At 38.6% G+C, this 18,586-nt stretch overlaps 1 protein-coding gene across 1 annotated transcript; it reads right to left on the minus strand.

The window, feature by feature from the left end:
* Positions 1-615: 615 nt before the first annotated feature.
* Positions 616-18,586, minus strand: LOC119146562 (ADP-ribosyl cyclase/cyclic ADP-ribose hydrolase 2-like). Its single transcript, XM_037384448.1, has 9 exons — positions 18,187-18,586; positions 14,240-14,369; positions 13,029-13,164; positions 12,481-12,563; positions 11,796-11,872; positions 9,600-9,692; positions 7,481-7,567; positions 6,908-6,967; positions 616-2,949 (listed from the first exon to the last, which is right to left on the minus strand). The coding sequence occupies exons 1-9, from the start codon at positions 18,351-18,353 to the stop codon at positions 2,835-2,837; spliced, it is 948 nt and encodes a 315-aa protein (XP_037240345.1). The 5' UTR covers positions 18,354-18,586; the 3' UTR covers positions 616-2,834.

The following is an 18,586-nucleotide window of genomic DNA, read 5'->3' on the forward strand; positions in this document are numbered from 1 at the left end:
GTGCCTGAATAAGTGCGTGCCTGAGTGAGTGTGTGCCTGAGTGTGTGCCTGAGTGAGTGCCTGAGTGTGTACCTGTGTCTGTGTCTGAGTGACTGTGTGTGCCTCAGTGTCTGAGTGCCTGAGTGAGTGCTTGAGTGAGTGTGTGCCTGAATGAGTGTGTGACTGACTGAGTGTGAGGCTGAGTGTGTGCCTGAGTGTCTGTGTGCATGAGTGACTGCATGTGCCAGAGTGTCTGCCTGAGTGAGTGTGTGCCTGAGTGAGTGTGGGCCCAAGTGAGTGTGTTCCTGAGTGAATGCCTGAGTGTCTGCCTGAGTATGTTCCTGAGTGTGATCCTGAGCGAGTGTGTGCCTGAGCGTGCCTGAGTGATGTGTGTGCCTGAGTGTGTGCCCGAGTGAGTGTGCGCCTGAGTATGAGCCTGAGTGCCTGAGTGAGTGTGTGCCTGAGTGTGCCTGAGTGTGTGCCTGAGTGAGTGAGTCTCTCCCTCCTTCTGGGAGTAACAAATGACCTTCTTCTGACACTTCTTCTGCCCCTCTGCTTTCAAGGTGCCAGTCACACTGTTCTTTTGCACAGATTAAAACAATTAGATTAAACGCACAACAAGTGATCCACACTCAGTTTGAAATTTACTGCCTTTAAGATCTTAGGAAGTCTATGCATCTAAAACTTTGCCTTCTTTATTTTCCCAGCTATATTGGCTGGTGAGCTAAAAATCTTTACAGGTCTTCCTCAGCTTTTCCAGGAAGTTTGAGACACTTTACTCAAAAGATACTGGAAATTGGATTTGCTACCAAGTTGAAGTAATGGAAAAAGAGACAGGAACAGGAAAGAGAAATAAGAAAACACTGCAAGAGGGTTCTGAGTGTGTTGTTCTTGATATAAGGTTAAGCAGTAAATAACCTCAAATGTTTGAATCTTATCTATTCTACTTTGTATTTTACTATTTTTTTTTTTTTAATAGAATTATTTAGAACTTCCTATAGTGTGTTTGGTATCCTATGTAATGGCCAGCACTGACTGTGCTGCTGGACTGGGTTGCATCCTGAGGCTGCAAAGCTTTCACAGGCTGGAAAGCTAAAGTTGGCCAACTAGGGTACTTGGCTTCTGGACGGAAGTTGCCTAAGAGGCACACGGCCCATAAAGTTGATGGTATTATGCTTTCCTCTGAATCCCACACACACTATCATATACAGGTCAGCGGGTAGGACAACACTAGACCAAACGATGGCTTAGACACCTATCTGTGAGCCTCATACGCACTATCTCTACAGCCTGCGCTTCAGAATGTGTCACGATGTGATCTGCTGTGGACAACTAGAAGACTGAGCAAAATTGCTTGGGTTTAGTTATCTGAGCTGTGGGTGTCACAAACAGATACCTCTATTCTGGCAGCTGCTGCTAAGGACAACAAAAATGAGATGTTGAAGGAACTTAAGGACTAGTGTTTCAGCATAGGTAGGGAACAATTTTGAGGCATATTAGACCCCAGATTTTCAAAAGTCTGTAACTTCTGATTTCAGTACTTTTGCAAGTGTCTGAAACAGACACAAAAAACCTTCAGACTGGAGCCTAAACCCAGCTGTGACACAGGCAAATGCAACTATGTCTGTAACGTAAAGGGATTTGCAATAAAAGCAAATTGAAGACTGTTACAGGAATGGAAGCCAGACAAATAAGCAACAACAACACATTTTAGATATTTTATCTTTCAAACATACAACATGATACAGTTGTACCAGGGACTGAAAGGATGTAAACCTACTTTGGAGTCCTAAATCAGATGCACTGAGATAACAGGAACGTCTTATCCCAGCTTCTTGACAACCAGCTAATAGAAACAAATAAATAATACAGAAGCTAACAGAGAATGTGCAACAAAACTCTACTTAAAGTTGTTTTTCTAGAAGAACAACTACATTTTTCCAAAGATTTATGTGTCATCTTGTTAGCTGGATGCCTTGGTGGTTTAGAGGAGCATCTAGCTGAAACACTTTGATAATCTACAAAAGTAACTCAAGAGACCTTCAAAATGGCAGTTGCTCTCTCAATATATTCTGAAGCATGCTGAGTTCACTGCAAGCAGGCAGATGTCTGACTTGGCAGGTTTTTGTCTGAATTTGATAGGCCCTAAATCACATCATGGTGATCAACCATCATATTATGGTGGAAAACCTGAGGAACCTTCTGGACCTGGTATTCCTGATTATTGGCTATCCAGTGGCCAGGAAACAGCCAGCTGAGGAACAGCCATGTGGATGATGAAGCAATCGATATGTGATAAATAGTGTATGTGAGTATACAAGCCAGAATCTCGATGTATGATAGTTTCAGGTAAGTCTGCCCCATGTATTGGACCACTTATGAAAATGAGTTTCATTTTTCCACTGTCTCACCTATTCCGTTTTGTACCAAGTGAGAAATCTAAGCTCCCTGCCATCTGAATTTGTATTTCCCCTTGCCAAAACACAATAATCAGACAGTTTCCAAGGCCAAACGCTAGGACTGTTTTTACAAAAAAGTAAGCTGTGTAGAGATGTATGACAGGCATAGCTTCACTTTTCTTTCTGAAATATGTGTACAGGAAGTCTTCTCAGTTTAATTGTGGAGAATAAGGATAAGAGGAAATAGCAAGGGATTTCTAGTCAAGAAAAGGAAATGAAGGGTAGTAGCAGTAGAACAATTTTTGATACTAAAAGTAGTTTGTATCTAGATAAAAGTATGCAGGGGTTTAATATGCAGGTTTCTCAGTCCCAGAAGTAGGGCGAAATTGCAGACAGAAATTAGTTGAAGCCAAATTTATAGCCAGCTAAGACAGAGTGTGGATTCAGTTGATTAACTTAGTACACTAAAGCAAATCTGAACAAAAAGCCTACAAAAGAAACAATCATGAGCTTGTTCCAGCTGCCTCTTCTGTCTGAAGATACAGGTCCTCTTTGTGCTGCTGGTGCAGATCTGAGGAAAAGAAAACAAACAGGATGTTCACAGCACAGAGCTGAGTTAGGATTCTTTTAAGTATCAGGGGGTTGTTGCCAAGGGTGAAGTTTGCAGTCCAAGTGCTAAGCTAGAAGTTTCAATATAAGAGCTTGCCACCAGATTCCTTTTGGCTGTCATGATGTTATAAACAGCGTATCTGTTCAAAACCTTCAAAACCCTGGCAGCACTCCATTCTACCTTAATACCTAAGCCTCCTTGTCTCTCCACATCCATTTACTGTCTCTGGCCTTATGCTTGAGATTGTATAGAGCATTTCTAGAGAGCAGCGATCCTAGAGTTCTATATATGTATTTTACAGCACTTGATACAACACTATCCAGATCCACTTCTAAGTCTCCCTGACATTGCAATAATGCAAGTAATAAATACCGCTGCTAGTAGGTTGCATCTGGCGTCCTTTCTGCTTATGTTTGTAAGTCATCTGTGCCATCTAGTGGCTATTTTTTTACTTACAAGTTTTTTTCAAACTGTCAACAAGCCCGTTCAAATTTTGACTCGGCAGGAACACAGTTCAAGTTTGGAGAGGAGTTAAGGACTCTGTCACCACCCAAGAAGCCCCAAGTACATTACAGCACCTTCTAGGCCATCCCTCTGCTACCCTGACACAGCCCTCTCCTTTGGTATGCCAATGTAACAGGAGTTGCGGTGACAAAAAAAAGTCACTTGCACAACCCTGGTGGTTTTGGGCTCAGGACGTTTTTCTCCAGATGCAGAGATGGCAGTTATCTGTCTTGTAACAGCAAACAGCCACTGTGAAAGGGGACACAACAGAGGCTGCATACCTAGTCTCACTATTTATTATGGGAATATGAACACGGAGTGTACACTAAGCATACACACTCTGAAAGAAAACCTTTTCCTAACACATACACACTCTTAATATTGATACCCCTACTGACCAAACTGTTCCCGTGTCAGTTAATGGACTATCAGAGAGCAGGGATCCATCCATGGAGAAAACAGATGTAGAAGATAATCATCAAATAATTTATATATATCTGCTTAAGGCTCTTTCTGAAAGGGCAGCTAATTTCAATGGAGATGTTACTGCAGAGAAGTAAGTGATTTGGGGAAGACCGTAAATACTCATTGGCTTGAAGTATTTTAGCTACTTCAATTTCAGGGAGAGGCAATGATAACATTCAGATTGGGAAGCTCTGTCTTGATTAGGGATAGTACAGATATGAAGTGAATCAGGCCTATCACACTGCCATACATACGGGATGGAATAGAAGGCTCGGGAAGGGAAGAAGCAAGGAAATTTTTCCTAAAGAAGGAGATTAATGGTGGGTTGCTTAGTAGTTACCCCAGGAGAGTATGAGACTGGTGCTTAGAATATGCTAGTGATCATATTAATTTAAGTACTGACATGGATGGAAAGGAAGGGGTGGCTGCTCCCCTGCTTACGTACTGCAAGCACTATATGGTAATACTGGAAAAAGCCAGTAAAAAAGCCAAAAGCCTTCTTATTCCGGTTTTCTCAGCTGAGGAATGTACTCACATCACAGAATTTTGAGGGAAATGGTTTAAAACGTGGAGAAGAGAAAAATCTTCTGTTAAGAGTTCACAATATTATATTTTTTAAAGTCCTGTAAAGAGCATTTTCTTCCTTTTTGTTAATATTGTCACCACATTCACAGCTGCAGATTTGCACAGGACAATTGTATTTTATTTTCACACATGAACAAAAACCTTACCATTTACTGGCAGAACAAGGAAACCCTACCTTTAATTCACCATGCAAGTGGTATCTAGTAACAAACAAATGCTTTAACAGAACAGAAAGCCTGTTCCGTGATCTACTACCTAGGAGTCTGGAGCTATCAGTGATACCTAGAATGCCACTGTTTTCATCACACAGTTATAAGCTGGTGCTGGGATGTAATTTGAATGTAAGAATAATGTTGTTGCATGACAGGTTGAGTAAAAGCTTTCAGTGATCGGCAGGAACAGAGAATTCTCACTTTCTCCAAAAGGGTGTATTAAAAACTGAATGTATGCTGCAGAAAGTGATATACGCCTTTTCTGCACTGCATGAAGCATTTCTGCCACAGAGCCAGAGGCAGGCAAGCAGGAGTCCCACCTCTCTGCTGCCATAACAAAATCAGTTTTTTCATAGAAGAAGTTATCATTGCAGTATTACGTAAGTATTAAAATACAAAAGAGTTGCAGCTGTTTGAATTAGGCAGAAAGGACAGTAGGAGATAGATTTTCAGCATCTTTGTGAGTGACATGGACAGTGGGATTGAGTGCACCCTCAGCAAGTTTGCTGATGACACTAAGCTGAGTGGTGCATTTGGCACACTGGAGGGAGGGGATACCATCCAGAGGGACCTTCACAGGCTTGAGAGGTGGGCTCATGTGAACCTTGTGGCGATCAACAGAGAATGGATTGAGAGCAGCCCTGAGAAGGAGGAGTTAGAGGTGCTTGTGGACTAAAAGCTCAACACGGCCTCACAATGGGTGCTTGTAGCCCAGAAAGCCCACTGGGTACTGGGCTGCATCAGAAGAAGCCTGACCAGCAGGTTGAGGGAGGTGGTTCTCTCCCTCTGCATCACTCTTGTGAGACCCCACCTGGAGTGCTGCGTTCATCTCTGGGGCCCGCAGCAGAAGGACCTGGACCCGTTGGAGTGAGCCCAAACAAGGGCCACAAAGATGATCAGAGGGCTGGAGCACCTCTATGAAGACAGGCCGTGAGAGGTGGGGTTGTTCAGCCTGGAGAAGAGAGGGCTCCAGACAGACCTTATAGCAGCCTTCCAGTACCTAAAAGGGGCTTATAAGAAAGATGAGAACAGGCTTTATAGTAGGGCCTGCAGTGATAGGACAAGAGGTAATGGTTTTAAACTAAAAGAGGTTAGATTTAGTTTAGGTATTAGGAAGAAATTCTTTACTGTGAGGGTGGTGAGGCACTGGAACAGGTTGCCCAGAGCAGCTGTGGATGCCCCATCCCTGGCAGTGTTCAAGGCCAGGCTGGATGGGGCTTTGAGCAGCCTGGTCTAGTGGAAGGTGTCCCTGCCCGTGGCAGGGGGGTTGGAAGCAGATCATCTTTAAGGTCCCTTCCAACTCAAATCATTCCACGATTCCATGTGGCCAAATGTCTGGATTATGCAGAGAACAACTCTTATGCATCTATGTATCCTGCAACTTTCCAAACTGTGAGGAAGTTTTCATATTCAGGTATTTGAGTACCTTATATGTACCTATACATGCAACAGCATATAGATTAAGACACTTAGCCACAATTGAAAACAGCCATCTTTACTGTAAATTCACTGAAATACATCATAAATTTACTTAAACCTCTTTATAGAATAAAGAAAAACATGAATAGGAAGGGAAACTATTAAAGCTTAGTCTGGGAGTGATGCTTGTAAGAAAGGAGTATCTCAGATGTAATTTGCATTCTCTGCAGATAACCTACAGGCGGCCTAAGGTAAATACATTAAAATATAGAAATTGGGTTTACACACAAAATGGAAGATTAAAAAAAAAACTTTCTCAAAATTTGGAGCTGAAAGTTCCAGTAGCTGGAGAAATGTCCTTTAGATCTGTTGTCATTTGTCCTACAATTTCATTATTCAAGGAAGAATGCCAATGAAAGCAATTTCAAATTTGTAATAGATTTTGCATCAGAACACTGATAGTTACAAACTTCATTCATACTATCATTGATATACAAGGTGACTGTATATTAAACCTGATTTTGAACAGCAGGTGCTCACAGACTATTTTGCACTATATTTGTAGATAGAAACTGCTTACTTAATACACAGCAAGTAATAAATTCCAGCATAAGTATATTGCGCATGGGTGATATATAATAGATGATAGAGGTGGAATCTGTTGAACTGTTGATTTCTGCATTATTTATTTGGTTGTAATGACATTGAGGATGGACTGGATTCCTTTTACTTACGATGAAAGGGTACACTTAGAATCATCAGGATAATCCAGGCAGAGTAAGAGCATTACAGACCTGTAAAGATACAATTTTATTCAGCATCTTTCAGGAAGAAAACTGAGGAAAACAAATGAAAAAAAACAAATGAAACAAAGTCAACAGTATTACCGTGCCTAAAGCTTCCCTTCAATTATATTTATCCCACAACCTATTTTGTGAATCACTAGAGCTGTGAATACTACTGTGAATAACTAGTAATTCTGCAGATATTCAACAGTAGTTTTTTCTGTTATTTAGATTTTCAATCCGAATAAAGATTTTAGAGTGAAATGGAACACACGCCGCCATATTCTGTGTCTGACAATGGGTAAGTATAATATTCCACTTAATTATACAATACAGTGTAGTGTTTCACTCAATTCACAGGTGAAAAATGCTAAGTTTGAAAAATGTGACATCATCCCTCCAACACCCCTCTTACTGAAGACACAACATTAATGGCAATTAAGTATTGGAAGGTAAGAAACAATTTAAAATAGATCGGGTCCTTCTCTAAATACACCATATTAATGAAGGATTTTCACTTACTTGTAATTGTCAGTGCAGGTGACGTCATAACCAAGGGTTTTCAGCCTGTTTTCTAGTATCTTTACACTATGAGTTCCACAGGATTCTCTGTAAGAAAGGATATTAATACTATTGCAAGTCTTTTATTATTTAATTTCCTTTCACAGAACCTGATGGAATTAGTAAAGTAAACCCTTATTACTTTGCCTCTTCTATATTCCTTAAAACCTACAGAAAACTGGTGTACATCACTATTTATAATGCTTCATTTGCTTACAGTCATTTAACATTTTATACTCAGTTTGCAGAGACTAGAAGATTGGCTTCAGCCAGTGTAGCATTTGCATATTCTATTAACCAATATTCTCACCTTTAATATTTCACTGACAAACAGAAAAAGAGCTAAATAATTTTCTAAAATAATAACTGTTTCATTTGTAATACTCTTTGGCCACTATTTAGGTGGTGCTAAAGGTGATGCTAGCTGTCTTTACAGAATAAGTTGGTTATAATAAATTGGAATTATTCTTCTTGTTAGAAGTTTGTTCTCTGTCTTGAATACAGAAAAATAAAAAAACGCAAGGAGAGAGAAGAAACCAGAAACAATCCTAAATGCAGCTTCTGTGCCTAGCACTGATTTTTTTAATTTGTGGCCCAATTAGCAAAAGAAAGTTTAGCACAATACAGAACCTACTGAGACCTCTCAGACTCACACCAACATCAAGTATTAAGGCCAGTGCTACTTACACATTGTTTAGTAAATATTAATGAGTAAAGAAATAATATGAGGACTAACAAAATCATTGTAAAAAGCAATTAATAAAAGCACACAAATATTCCCATGCATCCATTAACATTCAGTGGTTGTCTGATTTTTTCTTTGTAATATGGGCAACTTTTGCAAAGGTGAGCTGTATTTTTTTTTTTTCTAAAAGGGTATGATTCTCTGATGTAAAGAGAAAGGCTGAAAAATGCTAATCTGAACTATGTTTTGTAGACTCCACAGCATATGATGAAATATGTGGTCTGGGTGGGCCATGCCAAAATTTAATGAAAGAAAAGCAAAAGGAGATAGAAAAGAGAAGAGACAAAATGTAAAAGGGAAATGACACAAAATGAATGGATGCAACTAAAAAACACTGAAGCAAGAACAGAAGCCTCATGCTCCTAAAAGTGCAGATGACACCAGGGATTCAGCCACCAGTGGTGGGTATGGTGACATCTGAGTCCATTTCTCTGGCACTCTTCACCCAGGCCAGTTTTAAGACCAATGAAGTACCACCATGTTATGCTGAACTATAGGGACCTTGCAGATGGTTGGGGTTCCCCTACCCCTGATTCATCTATGTACATTTGCAGGGATCCTCACAAAAGCTATAATGAAAAAAATATTTAATTCTTCCTTTAATCAGTCCCTAGTTAATTTAATCAGAAATTAGGACTAATGATTTCATTTTTTTAACTTCAAAGTCCGTTTTCGATGATGTTTCTGTTGAAAACTTACTTGGTCTATGGTATTTACTAACAGGCTATGCTGTTTGGAGTCATCTGTTTTGTTTTGGTTTATTTATCTGTTTGGGTTTTTGGGGGCTTTTTTGAAAATTTTTATCATTTTAATTAAATTAATTTTAAATATCAAAATTAGACCTTTCTAAAGCCTGAATTTTATTATTGGATTCATTTTAAGTATCAAGAGTAAACAAGACCCCCGCATGGTATTTCTCTGTTTCCACTAATTTTCAAACAGTTAAGGTAGGTGAAAACGAAAAGAATGCATATGGCAAGGCAAAAGAAATATTCCATGTCAGCATTTAATCAGAAATTCAGATTGAAACATTTCTTAGTAAAACTGTACATGCTATATGTTCACTCAAGGTCTGAGATCCACACGCACATCTAACCAAGAGTGGATACCAGACCTAATGTTAAAATTTATTTATACTTTGTCTAATTCTGGTATTCCTGTAGTCTTTGGGAATGGCAGGGTATGCCTTCTCTGTTAGTGAAAGCATCTAAAATGCTTTCTGAAACGAAAATATTTTTAGTTTAATTGCTATGCAAATATAATCAGACAGCTAAGGTGAAATTTTAAAGACAGGTCCAAAAAGGAGAAATTAAATACAAATAAAATGTAACTTACATATCTGGTCCTTCAATATCATCCACAACCCAGATGACAATTTGTGAGATTTTGTCTTTCTGGAGATTAGGTATTTCATAATCTGCAAAAAAACTATTGCAAGAAACAATTTTTTAGAACTATAAAGAACATGAAAAATTAACAAATTTTTTCCCTTTTGTATTAATGAAGGCTCTGATCCTGCTGTAGGGTATGGGCTTGCTCAATTATACATTTATAACTTCTGGTTACAATCAGACTCAACACAGAGTAGAAAAATGTGATTCACATTCAGAGTGTCTTGTCTGTCTTCAAAGGTCAAAGGCATTTAATCATAAATTTTGTTTTCATATTCTTCAGCTTAGAGGGGCTCAGCTAAAAGAAGGCACAACTTAGAGGTGAACCAGAATGAAGTGGTCTTTAAAAAATGCAAAAACAAAACAAAAAGCATTTGATACTTAGTAAAAGAAAAGGTAATTTTTGTGGTTACTGCTTTTAGACACAATTACAATTTTGCTTTAAATAAAAAAATAACAGCCACAAGACAAATATATTTTTAGGTCACAAATCACAGTAACGTGAAGTATTTGTCTAAGATATATAAGATCATAAGGGAGAAACTTCTAGATATGTCCATCCCTAGGCTAGGGAATCTTCCCCTTTATTACTTTGTGTAAATTGACTTTGATAGGTATTTAAATAACAATTAAACCAAGATAATAAAATGGCAACTAAATAATCGAATCATAGAATGGTTTGGGTTGCAAGGAACCTTAAAGATCATCTAGTTCCAACCCCCGTGCCATGAATAAACTTTGGAAGTGGCTTTGAAATTCTTGAAAACAGACCAGAGAGATGTTTGGGAAGACAGACAGATGTTTCAGATTACCTTCTGCTATCAACTATTCATCCCTAAGCCTCTTTCAAACAAGACCTCTTCAACAAATTCAGTCATAAATGGACCTGAAAATACCCAGCCAAGGAAATAGATGGATTAACTGACTTTGTATTTTTTTCTTGGCAGGCTTTGTTCCAGTGGTGGAGATTTCACTGGTCACAATACCTCCAGACAGGCAATTCAGGGAAGTGGTAGAATGAATTTATGTGTAAGAGGTTTCTGAAATAAGGAATCTGTAAATTAACAGAAATAAGGTATCCGTTTCTGATATAAGGAATCTACATTGGATTCTGGTCATTAACCTGCTGCCAGCTATTATCATCTGCAGAAGACCTGATCCCAGCTGACCACCTGACCAAGGAGACCACGTAAGTCTTCTCGATAGCTGAAAGACGTGTATAGAGACGGACCTTTTAGGGGACAGAGGTAAGTAGGTAGTAGGTGTTTTGGAACATATGGTTCTTGTTTCTCTCCTATCTGGAGATAAAATTCACTTTCTAATGATCACTCTTAGTCCTCAGTGAGTACACAGGAGGAGGATTTGTTTTATGGATGTGTAAAATATGGCGGGTTTTAGCTGCCTTGGACAGGACAGTTGCTGAGGTAAGGACAGTTGTATTTTTCATCAAAGGTACTGTCACTACAGCCACATGTTACATAAAAGTTCTTAAGGATGTACTTTTACAATAAATTTTAAATATAGGCTTGGATGAACCTCTGTATAGTGGTACCCTTGTAAATCAGGGAAAGTATATCTATCCTTAATATATAAGGGAATGAGGAGAAGAGGAAGCTAATCCTTGCTGTTATCCTTCTCAACAAGCTTTTTTGCTTTCTTAAACCATGATGGATCTCAAACTGCCTCCTCTCTTGGTCATGGAGAAATAGCAGGACAAAGCACTTTCCCTATAGAACTTCACAAGTTTGCTCCTAGGCTGGAGACAAGCTACACTCCTTGTAACAATAGCCTCTCTTTGGAGACTTCCTGAATAGAAATTGTGTAACGCTTATCTTTTTGAGGACACACATTTTGCTGCAGGATGTTGGCTGACTTGAAGGCTGCTTTCAAAGAGCATATATCCTGCTTGTCACAGCAGTTTGTGAAATGCAGGAGTCAAAAGGATTGTTTCAACACATTTCATGTTAATTCCTACAGCTGGGGACAATTACAGTTGTCCCCACAACTCAGCAGACTTTTATGCAACAGGCTCTTTCAGCTATACTTCCCATGCTTTGTGCAGCAGAAGACCCAAACAACTTGTTGACCCTTTTTTAGCAGGCATCAGACCTTGCACACATAAATAATTCAGTTTTCTTACCCTGGGTCTGGATAGGCTCCTCCAGCTGCAGAACCATTCAACAATACATGTATCACCCCAGAACTGTGCTGTGCATACTGCAATACATAACAATTTCTTTCAGAACTCATCTTACAGATTTGTTATATGACAGTATTGTATTTCAAGCAACAATGACCAAGGAAAAATTTTACCAAGAAGAATATCAGAACTGTGAAAATAATACCAAAGTAACACACTAGCAGGTCACTGCAAGAAGGAGAACAAGAGCTAAATAGCCAGTGCATGAATTCAGTGCATCTTCTCAAACAATTTTCTCACACCTATGAATAGTTTCTTCAGCATAGGAAGAAAGCATTTTGGCACATTGTGTTGGGTTTGATCTGTGAATAAAGGGTTTCCACCAAGGCTGTCAAATGTCTCTTAGGACCATATTCTGTAGGCAACTAGTGTGCTTATTGTGCTTATTACATGCTTAATATATATTAACAAAGCTGACACAGAATTTTAACACATTATGTAGCTAAGATGAAAGTTAGATTCCTCTTGCTAAAGCACTGTACCCAGTCTAAAAGAGTGTATTTGTATCAGAGGAAATAATCTAGCACAGTTACAGACTTAAATCTGTTTTGATCTGGCAACGTTTTCCTGAAACACCCAGGACACACACATTAATGTACAAAGTCAGCACTAATGCAGTATTTACAGTGATTGAGGCCATTCTCCAGAAAGATTCCACTGCATTGTTTTCACATTCCTCTGTGGTAGGGCAGGATTCATAGTCCAGTGCTGTAGGAAGACATGTGATTTGTGCTATTAGAGAGATGATAATGATCATAAACAGTGACCTTAGAAAGCAGTTAAACATATCTGCATGTTACTCATTGAACATACAAGATGGTCTGACATAACGCTGAAAGCTGATCATTTTCCATCCTTTGCATTTTACACAAACAGTGACATTCTGTGTATTCAATAATTTGGCTGAAACGGCTCTAACTCTGTATCTGGGATGCAAAAAGCTCCACATTCAGAGGACTGAGAAGGAAATTTATCTCCTGTGCAGCACTGTTTAGATTTCACTGTGTGGTTCCCTGACTGCAATGTTAAATATTCACAGAAAACAGGAGAAAATGAGACAGTGAAGCTATCCCCTTCATGGGGCGAGAGTAAAATTAGCTCCTCCAGAACACAGCAGTCAGTCTCCGTTATGGTTTTACAGACAGATGTTTAATATAGCACTCATCACCTTACCAGCGCTGTTTTCCTGCCCACACCAGTTTAGAAAATCTCCAAAGAAGCCAAACAGAGTATCAGCCAGAGACATGTAGCGACGGCCTCTGCCAGCAAAGCTATTGACTAGCAGCTGATTATTTTCCCAGAAGAGAGACTATATTAAAAAAAAAAAAAAAAAAGGAAAAAAAAAAGAGAAGAAATGAACCATCACTTGGGCATGGGCACAATGAGATTATGGGGTGTTGAAAACAGTTTAAAACATGCTTTGGTATTTCTTTCAAAATCAAGCTAATAACCACCAATGTTAGCTGTCTCTTTAGAGGAACAAAGTTTGTTGGGGTTTGGGGTTTTTTTTCAGTGGTGCTCTGGCCACTAGAGGCTTGAGGGGCATTCATACCATGGTAATTGATATAAGCCTATATTAAATATAGTTAGGCCAAGCTTCTTCTTTCTCAGCAGACAAATTTAGGAAAAGGGAGAAAAAGGGATGACACATATTTATAAGCCATGTATATTTTACCAGAATTCTTTCACACTGCTATGTTGTGGAAAAATCATCTGTCTAGTTCTATTTCTGTGTTTGAAAAAAATCTTTCATGAATTAAGCTGTGTTGACGGGATTATTTGTTGGTTTAGCTTTTATCATTTAGAAATAAGGAGTAATTGTGCTAGAGGAAAACCTGCTTTAAAGCACAACCTTTTAGAAAAGGCCAAAGCACACATTCTGATGAGATATGACGGCATGAAGAGCTGTCTTTTTTGCACTTTCACGTCTCTGCAGCTGCCAGCACATCAAACCCTTACTTTTTCTAGCATGCAATGACATCCTATCTCATTTCTGCTGATGCTTGTTTAACATGTCAATGTTTAACATGTCATTGCCCTGAGACTTGGCTGTGAGGAGTGGAAGCAAAAGGTGATAGCAGACAAAGTCTTTGCAGGCAGGGCACCTAACTTGAGAAAAAGTAGAAATCCAGGCACTACAACAGAGCTCCTGGCACTGTGGTATGAAAATAAAGAATGTGCTGAGAAGTTACTGCAAAAAAATAAATGCAGTCAAACACATTGAAAAATGCCATCAAGCCTGAGCTTAGTTTGTAAACTACAGACAGGCCAAAAATAATACATCCTGAGTCAGCCACAGAATGACTCTCGGTCAGTTTTGAACTGTGTCATGGAAAATCTGCTGGATATCACAGGATTGTTAACTCAACATCAAAAATCATTACCTTGTTAGGTGGAATTTCGTGCAATGACAGGTTGATAAATAATTCATAGTCCTTAGGTAGAATGCTGCAAGGATCCTTGTTAATAAATGCATTTTTAAACGCTTCCCATATCTCTGAACAATTCTTCTCACTGTAATCATTGAAACAAACAAATAGAATTGTTTTTTCAAAGCAGAGCATGAAAGTAATTTGTTCCCAACTTCTTCAGATTCCCAAATTAAAACCCCTACAAGGTTAAGATAGAGAACTGAAGTCAGGCTGGTAGAAAACTTGCAATCCAGGAGAGCATATAGATCCTGTCTTTTCCTGACTCCTAACAGCAGGAGATTAAGAAGTAGCAATGAAAATATTAGGATTTACAATGTGGAATTAGAAGTAAATCAAGAAGGTACAGTATACACAGTGAGATCACTATCCAGCATTGTAAAAATACTAAAGAAAACAGCTTGCTTTGAAATTTTCCAGATTCAAAAAGCCATTTCAATTAAAGCGTAGGTAAATGTGCAAAGCTACTGGAATGTAAAATTAGTCTTAAAATGTTAGATTCAATGCAGGAGGAGTTACTAAAAAGTTTTGATGGTAGAATAATGGTTTTGACCAAGACATTTCTTCTGTGTATATAGGCCCTAGGGTTATGCAGTTTTACCTCGCTGGAATGAGTATAGTGACCATGTGGTACATGTACTGTCACTGTGCAGGAGCTACAAGAATGCTGTTAGGATTCAACATTCAAACTGCTTGTGAAGGGGGGCCTGAAATAAGATGCTAGGCTGTGCACTTCGATAGTTCCCTTCTGCCAGCTCTGCCTTGGGGACAATAATCTCCTGCAGAAGGCCAGGCCAGGCCATCTAGGGTTGGAAGTGTTTTATCTCTCTGGATTTGCAGGATCTCATCTGTCACAGCTCTGAGCCTGCCTGGAGTAATTAAAAAGGGAATTGCTTCTTTCACCACTTTTCCACAGTACCTTCCCCTCATACGCTGTGCCAATGTTTATGCCAGAAACACTGTGCAAAACAGAATAGTGTATTTTATATGCATACGGCATTCCTAACGCCAACAGCTGTAATTGCAAAGCTGTAGCTTGAACAACAGTAGTCCAGGCAAGTAAACCAAACTTTGCCATTACAGTGTTTTGCTCATTTGATGTCGTCCATAGACAGCAGGGTTTCTGGGGGCGCTTCTCCTAACGAAATTCTTTAACGGGCTGCTCTGTGATGCTGAATGTCACAGATAATTTAAAATTAAAGGACCCCTTGTGATGAGCTACACAGCTCCCATGCAGGAAACTGACCAGATTTTTACAGCAATCTCTGGTTATGCTTCCAACTGTATAAAAAAACCCCAATGTATTGTAAGCAAATATGGGATCTTGATCTGAAAATCCTCAGTAATGTAATATGACCCTCGATTCGTAGTTCCAATGCTTAAATAGCCTTATGTGATAAAAATATTTGCACCTTACTACTGATATCAAGCTGTTAAACTTCAGCTTCTAACTTTCTATATACTTGTCTCATTCTGCTAAAGAGCTGTCTACTGTAAACACTAACTTATTCATGCTAGTACTTGTAAATTATTATCAACTGAACTCTTAATATCATTCTTGACAGTTGAATCCAGAAGTAATTTTCTGGTTAATTCACATACTGCATTTTTTTTTTTTCTTCATGTCTTCTCACCCAGGTTTGAACAGCTTGTAAATCAAAAGGATTATTCTGCTCTGTTACTCAAAATTTCTTAGCTCATAAAAATACTTTTTGAAACTACAGAGTAGGGAAGGGAAGGACCATAGTTCAGGGCAATTCCATCCAAACTCAACAGACACTAATAAGGTGTATTAGATTTATTTCATAGTAGTCACTCCAAAAAAATTATGTTCTACAATCTTCCATTATATAGTTCAAATAAAGAAATATGGGGGATATGCACTAGAGGAATATTTGTGTTATATAGCATATTCCTCTTAGAAAATTAAATCTCTCACTTCTATATAACCATAACATTTTGTAAAATGTCTCCTTTTAACTACTATTTTGCATGTTCTGTTTTAAAGTAAGGGAACATTTTGCATACCTTTCTATAATCGTCTTTATGCTTTAAGTATGTTGCAGTGTAAAGACATGCCTTTCTAGCTTCTTAGTTTCTTTGCTGTTAGCAAAGTACTTTTAAAAAATTATTCTATTTGCACATAAATTCAGAAGCAAAACCTATCCAGGTGGCTATGTCTCTGTAAAAGCTATCCTGGGGGCAATTAAGAAACAGACAATGAACAGAAAGGGTTATAAATAATTTGAATATCTGTTTTGCACCTGTGCAATATGAAATTTCCATTTTGTTTATATTACACTATTTGCTTATAGACCTAAGGGAAAGAGAAAAAAACCACATAATATGAAATTAATTGTGCAGCTCTTCTTTTTACAAGGCCATTTTGGGCCTTAATTCAGGAAAGCAGTCCTAACGTCCAGCCTGGCTTCATGCTATTCTGAGCAAGAGTACTTTGAAGAATGTGTTCAGACTTCTCAATTTTAAAATTATGTTGTGAAAATGTCACAGGAATTAATTAGACCACAAAACTGCCATAAATATAGACATAGACATAGAAATACTTTTAAGAATATTTTATTTATATATAAAGCCCAAATCAGTTAATGAAGTTAGCATTTCCACAGTAACCATCCTTTATGTTGCTCATTTTAGTGTATTCTGTATTAATAGTGTCCTGCTTCAGATACAAATGAAGCGATATCTGTTAACTCCAAGAAGAACTCTACCTATCTAAAGCCTACTGCAAGACCAGACTTCATATGCTTACACAACTGTTACCTGATTTACGTTTTCACAGTTTGTATTATACATTATATTGTAGGTGTGTAGAAATCTATAGTTAGAAGTGTACTGGCACCTTCCATTGTGACTTGTTTATAATTCTGCCAAACTCGGAATTGTTCAGCTGAAATTTTAGTACCATGTTGCTGGCATTAGGATATCTTTTTCATTCATGGAGACACGAACCAAAACACTTCTGATAACTTTGGAATGTTATTAGGAAGAAACATATTGTTTTGCCTTTGTTAAAAGCCGTGAACCTGTTTTCAGTCCTGTATCTTCCTCTTTTGCAGCAGGAAATGAAAATGGGAGGTTGGGGGAAGGAGGTGATACTTGCTGATACTATGCAACACAATCTAACCCCGTTTAAGATCACAATTCAATGCTGCAGGAACCCTGCCAAGTCCTCTCTGCAAATACCTCTTCAAACTATCAGGAAAAAATTTAGGGGCAGAATAAAGGACTGAACTCCAGGAGACTGTCCTTCTTAGGGCTTTTTTCCTTTTCACTGAAGACCAAACAATGTGAGGAAGACAGAAAAAGTGGCATTTTAACCAAGTGTCTGACTTAACCTCCAGTTCCGGGGAATTAACACAATTCAGTGAAAGCTCATGGTAATCATACTTCAGCAGCTGATAACTTTTTTCAGGTTAACCTGATTTTTCAGGTGGATGAGCTACACAGTCTCTTTCAGTACCACAGGATAGCTATAGTGTAGTGCTTTCCTTCTTTACATGACCTGACATACAAGGCATGTGAAGTAAAGCTGGTCTTCCCAGGAGCACTGTCAGAGATTTGGTACTTCAGATACACTATCTCCACCATTTCTGCACGCTGTTCTCCTTACAGAATATTGTGGCACTAGTGTGGGGGAGGGCAGGGGGGGTGGGGTGGGGAGGGAAATGTGAAATAAAAAGTTGAAGGATTACAAATCTAGCCTTAATTACACTATTTTTATAATGACATCCACCAAAGTTCATTTTTTGTTTCTAGACAGCTACAAGCATGTTGGCTTTGATAGGATTGCTTTCATGGCTAGGAGCAAAACATCAGGCTTCTGATGAATAGCCATTCTGTACAGAACATAAAAAACTAATCCAGAAACAAGCAAAACTTACCCAACAGCAGGATTCACAATTCTAATATAGTCATAGCATCTTCCGATGACAATATTTTCCAGGTTTAGCGTTGTACCTTCGCCTTTCCATTTCTTTCCCTGCACTTCTGAGCTGTTCATAAACAGTACAGAGACTAGCAAGACAGACAGAAAAAGGCTTTTCATCATGAATTCTTGACAACCCAAGTTCTTCAAAAAAAAGAAAGAAAAAACCCCAAACCAGTGTTAAATGACAATCTAAATGGAAACCTGGAGGCCTAATGTTTAAGATTTTCAATACTGGCTATAGCTTTGTACACAAAAGATGAAATTAGACCGTAATCTGAACTTTGCTGGAGACTGCAATCTAACTGTTTCCTGGAACGATCGCAGCACAGGGATACATCACTTCCTCATGTCTG

The sequence above is a fragment of the Falco rusticolus genome, chromosome 1 (genome assembly GCF_015220075.1).
Source record: "Falco rusticolus isolate bFalRus1 chromosome 1, bFalRus1.pri, whole genome shotgun sequence".
Taxonomy (NCBI): domain Eukaryota; kingdom Metazoa; phylum Chordata; class Aves; order Falconiformes; family Falconidae; genus Falco; species Falco rusticolus.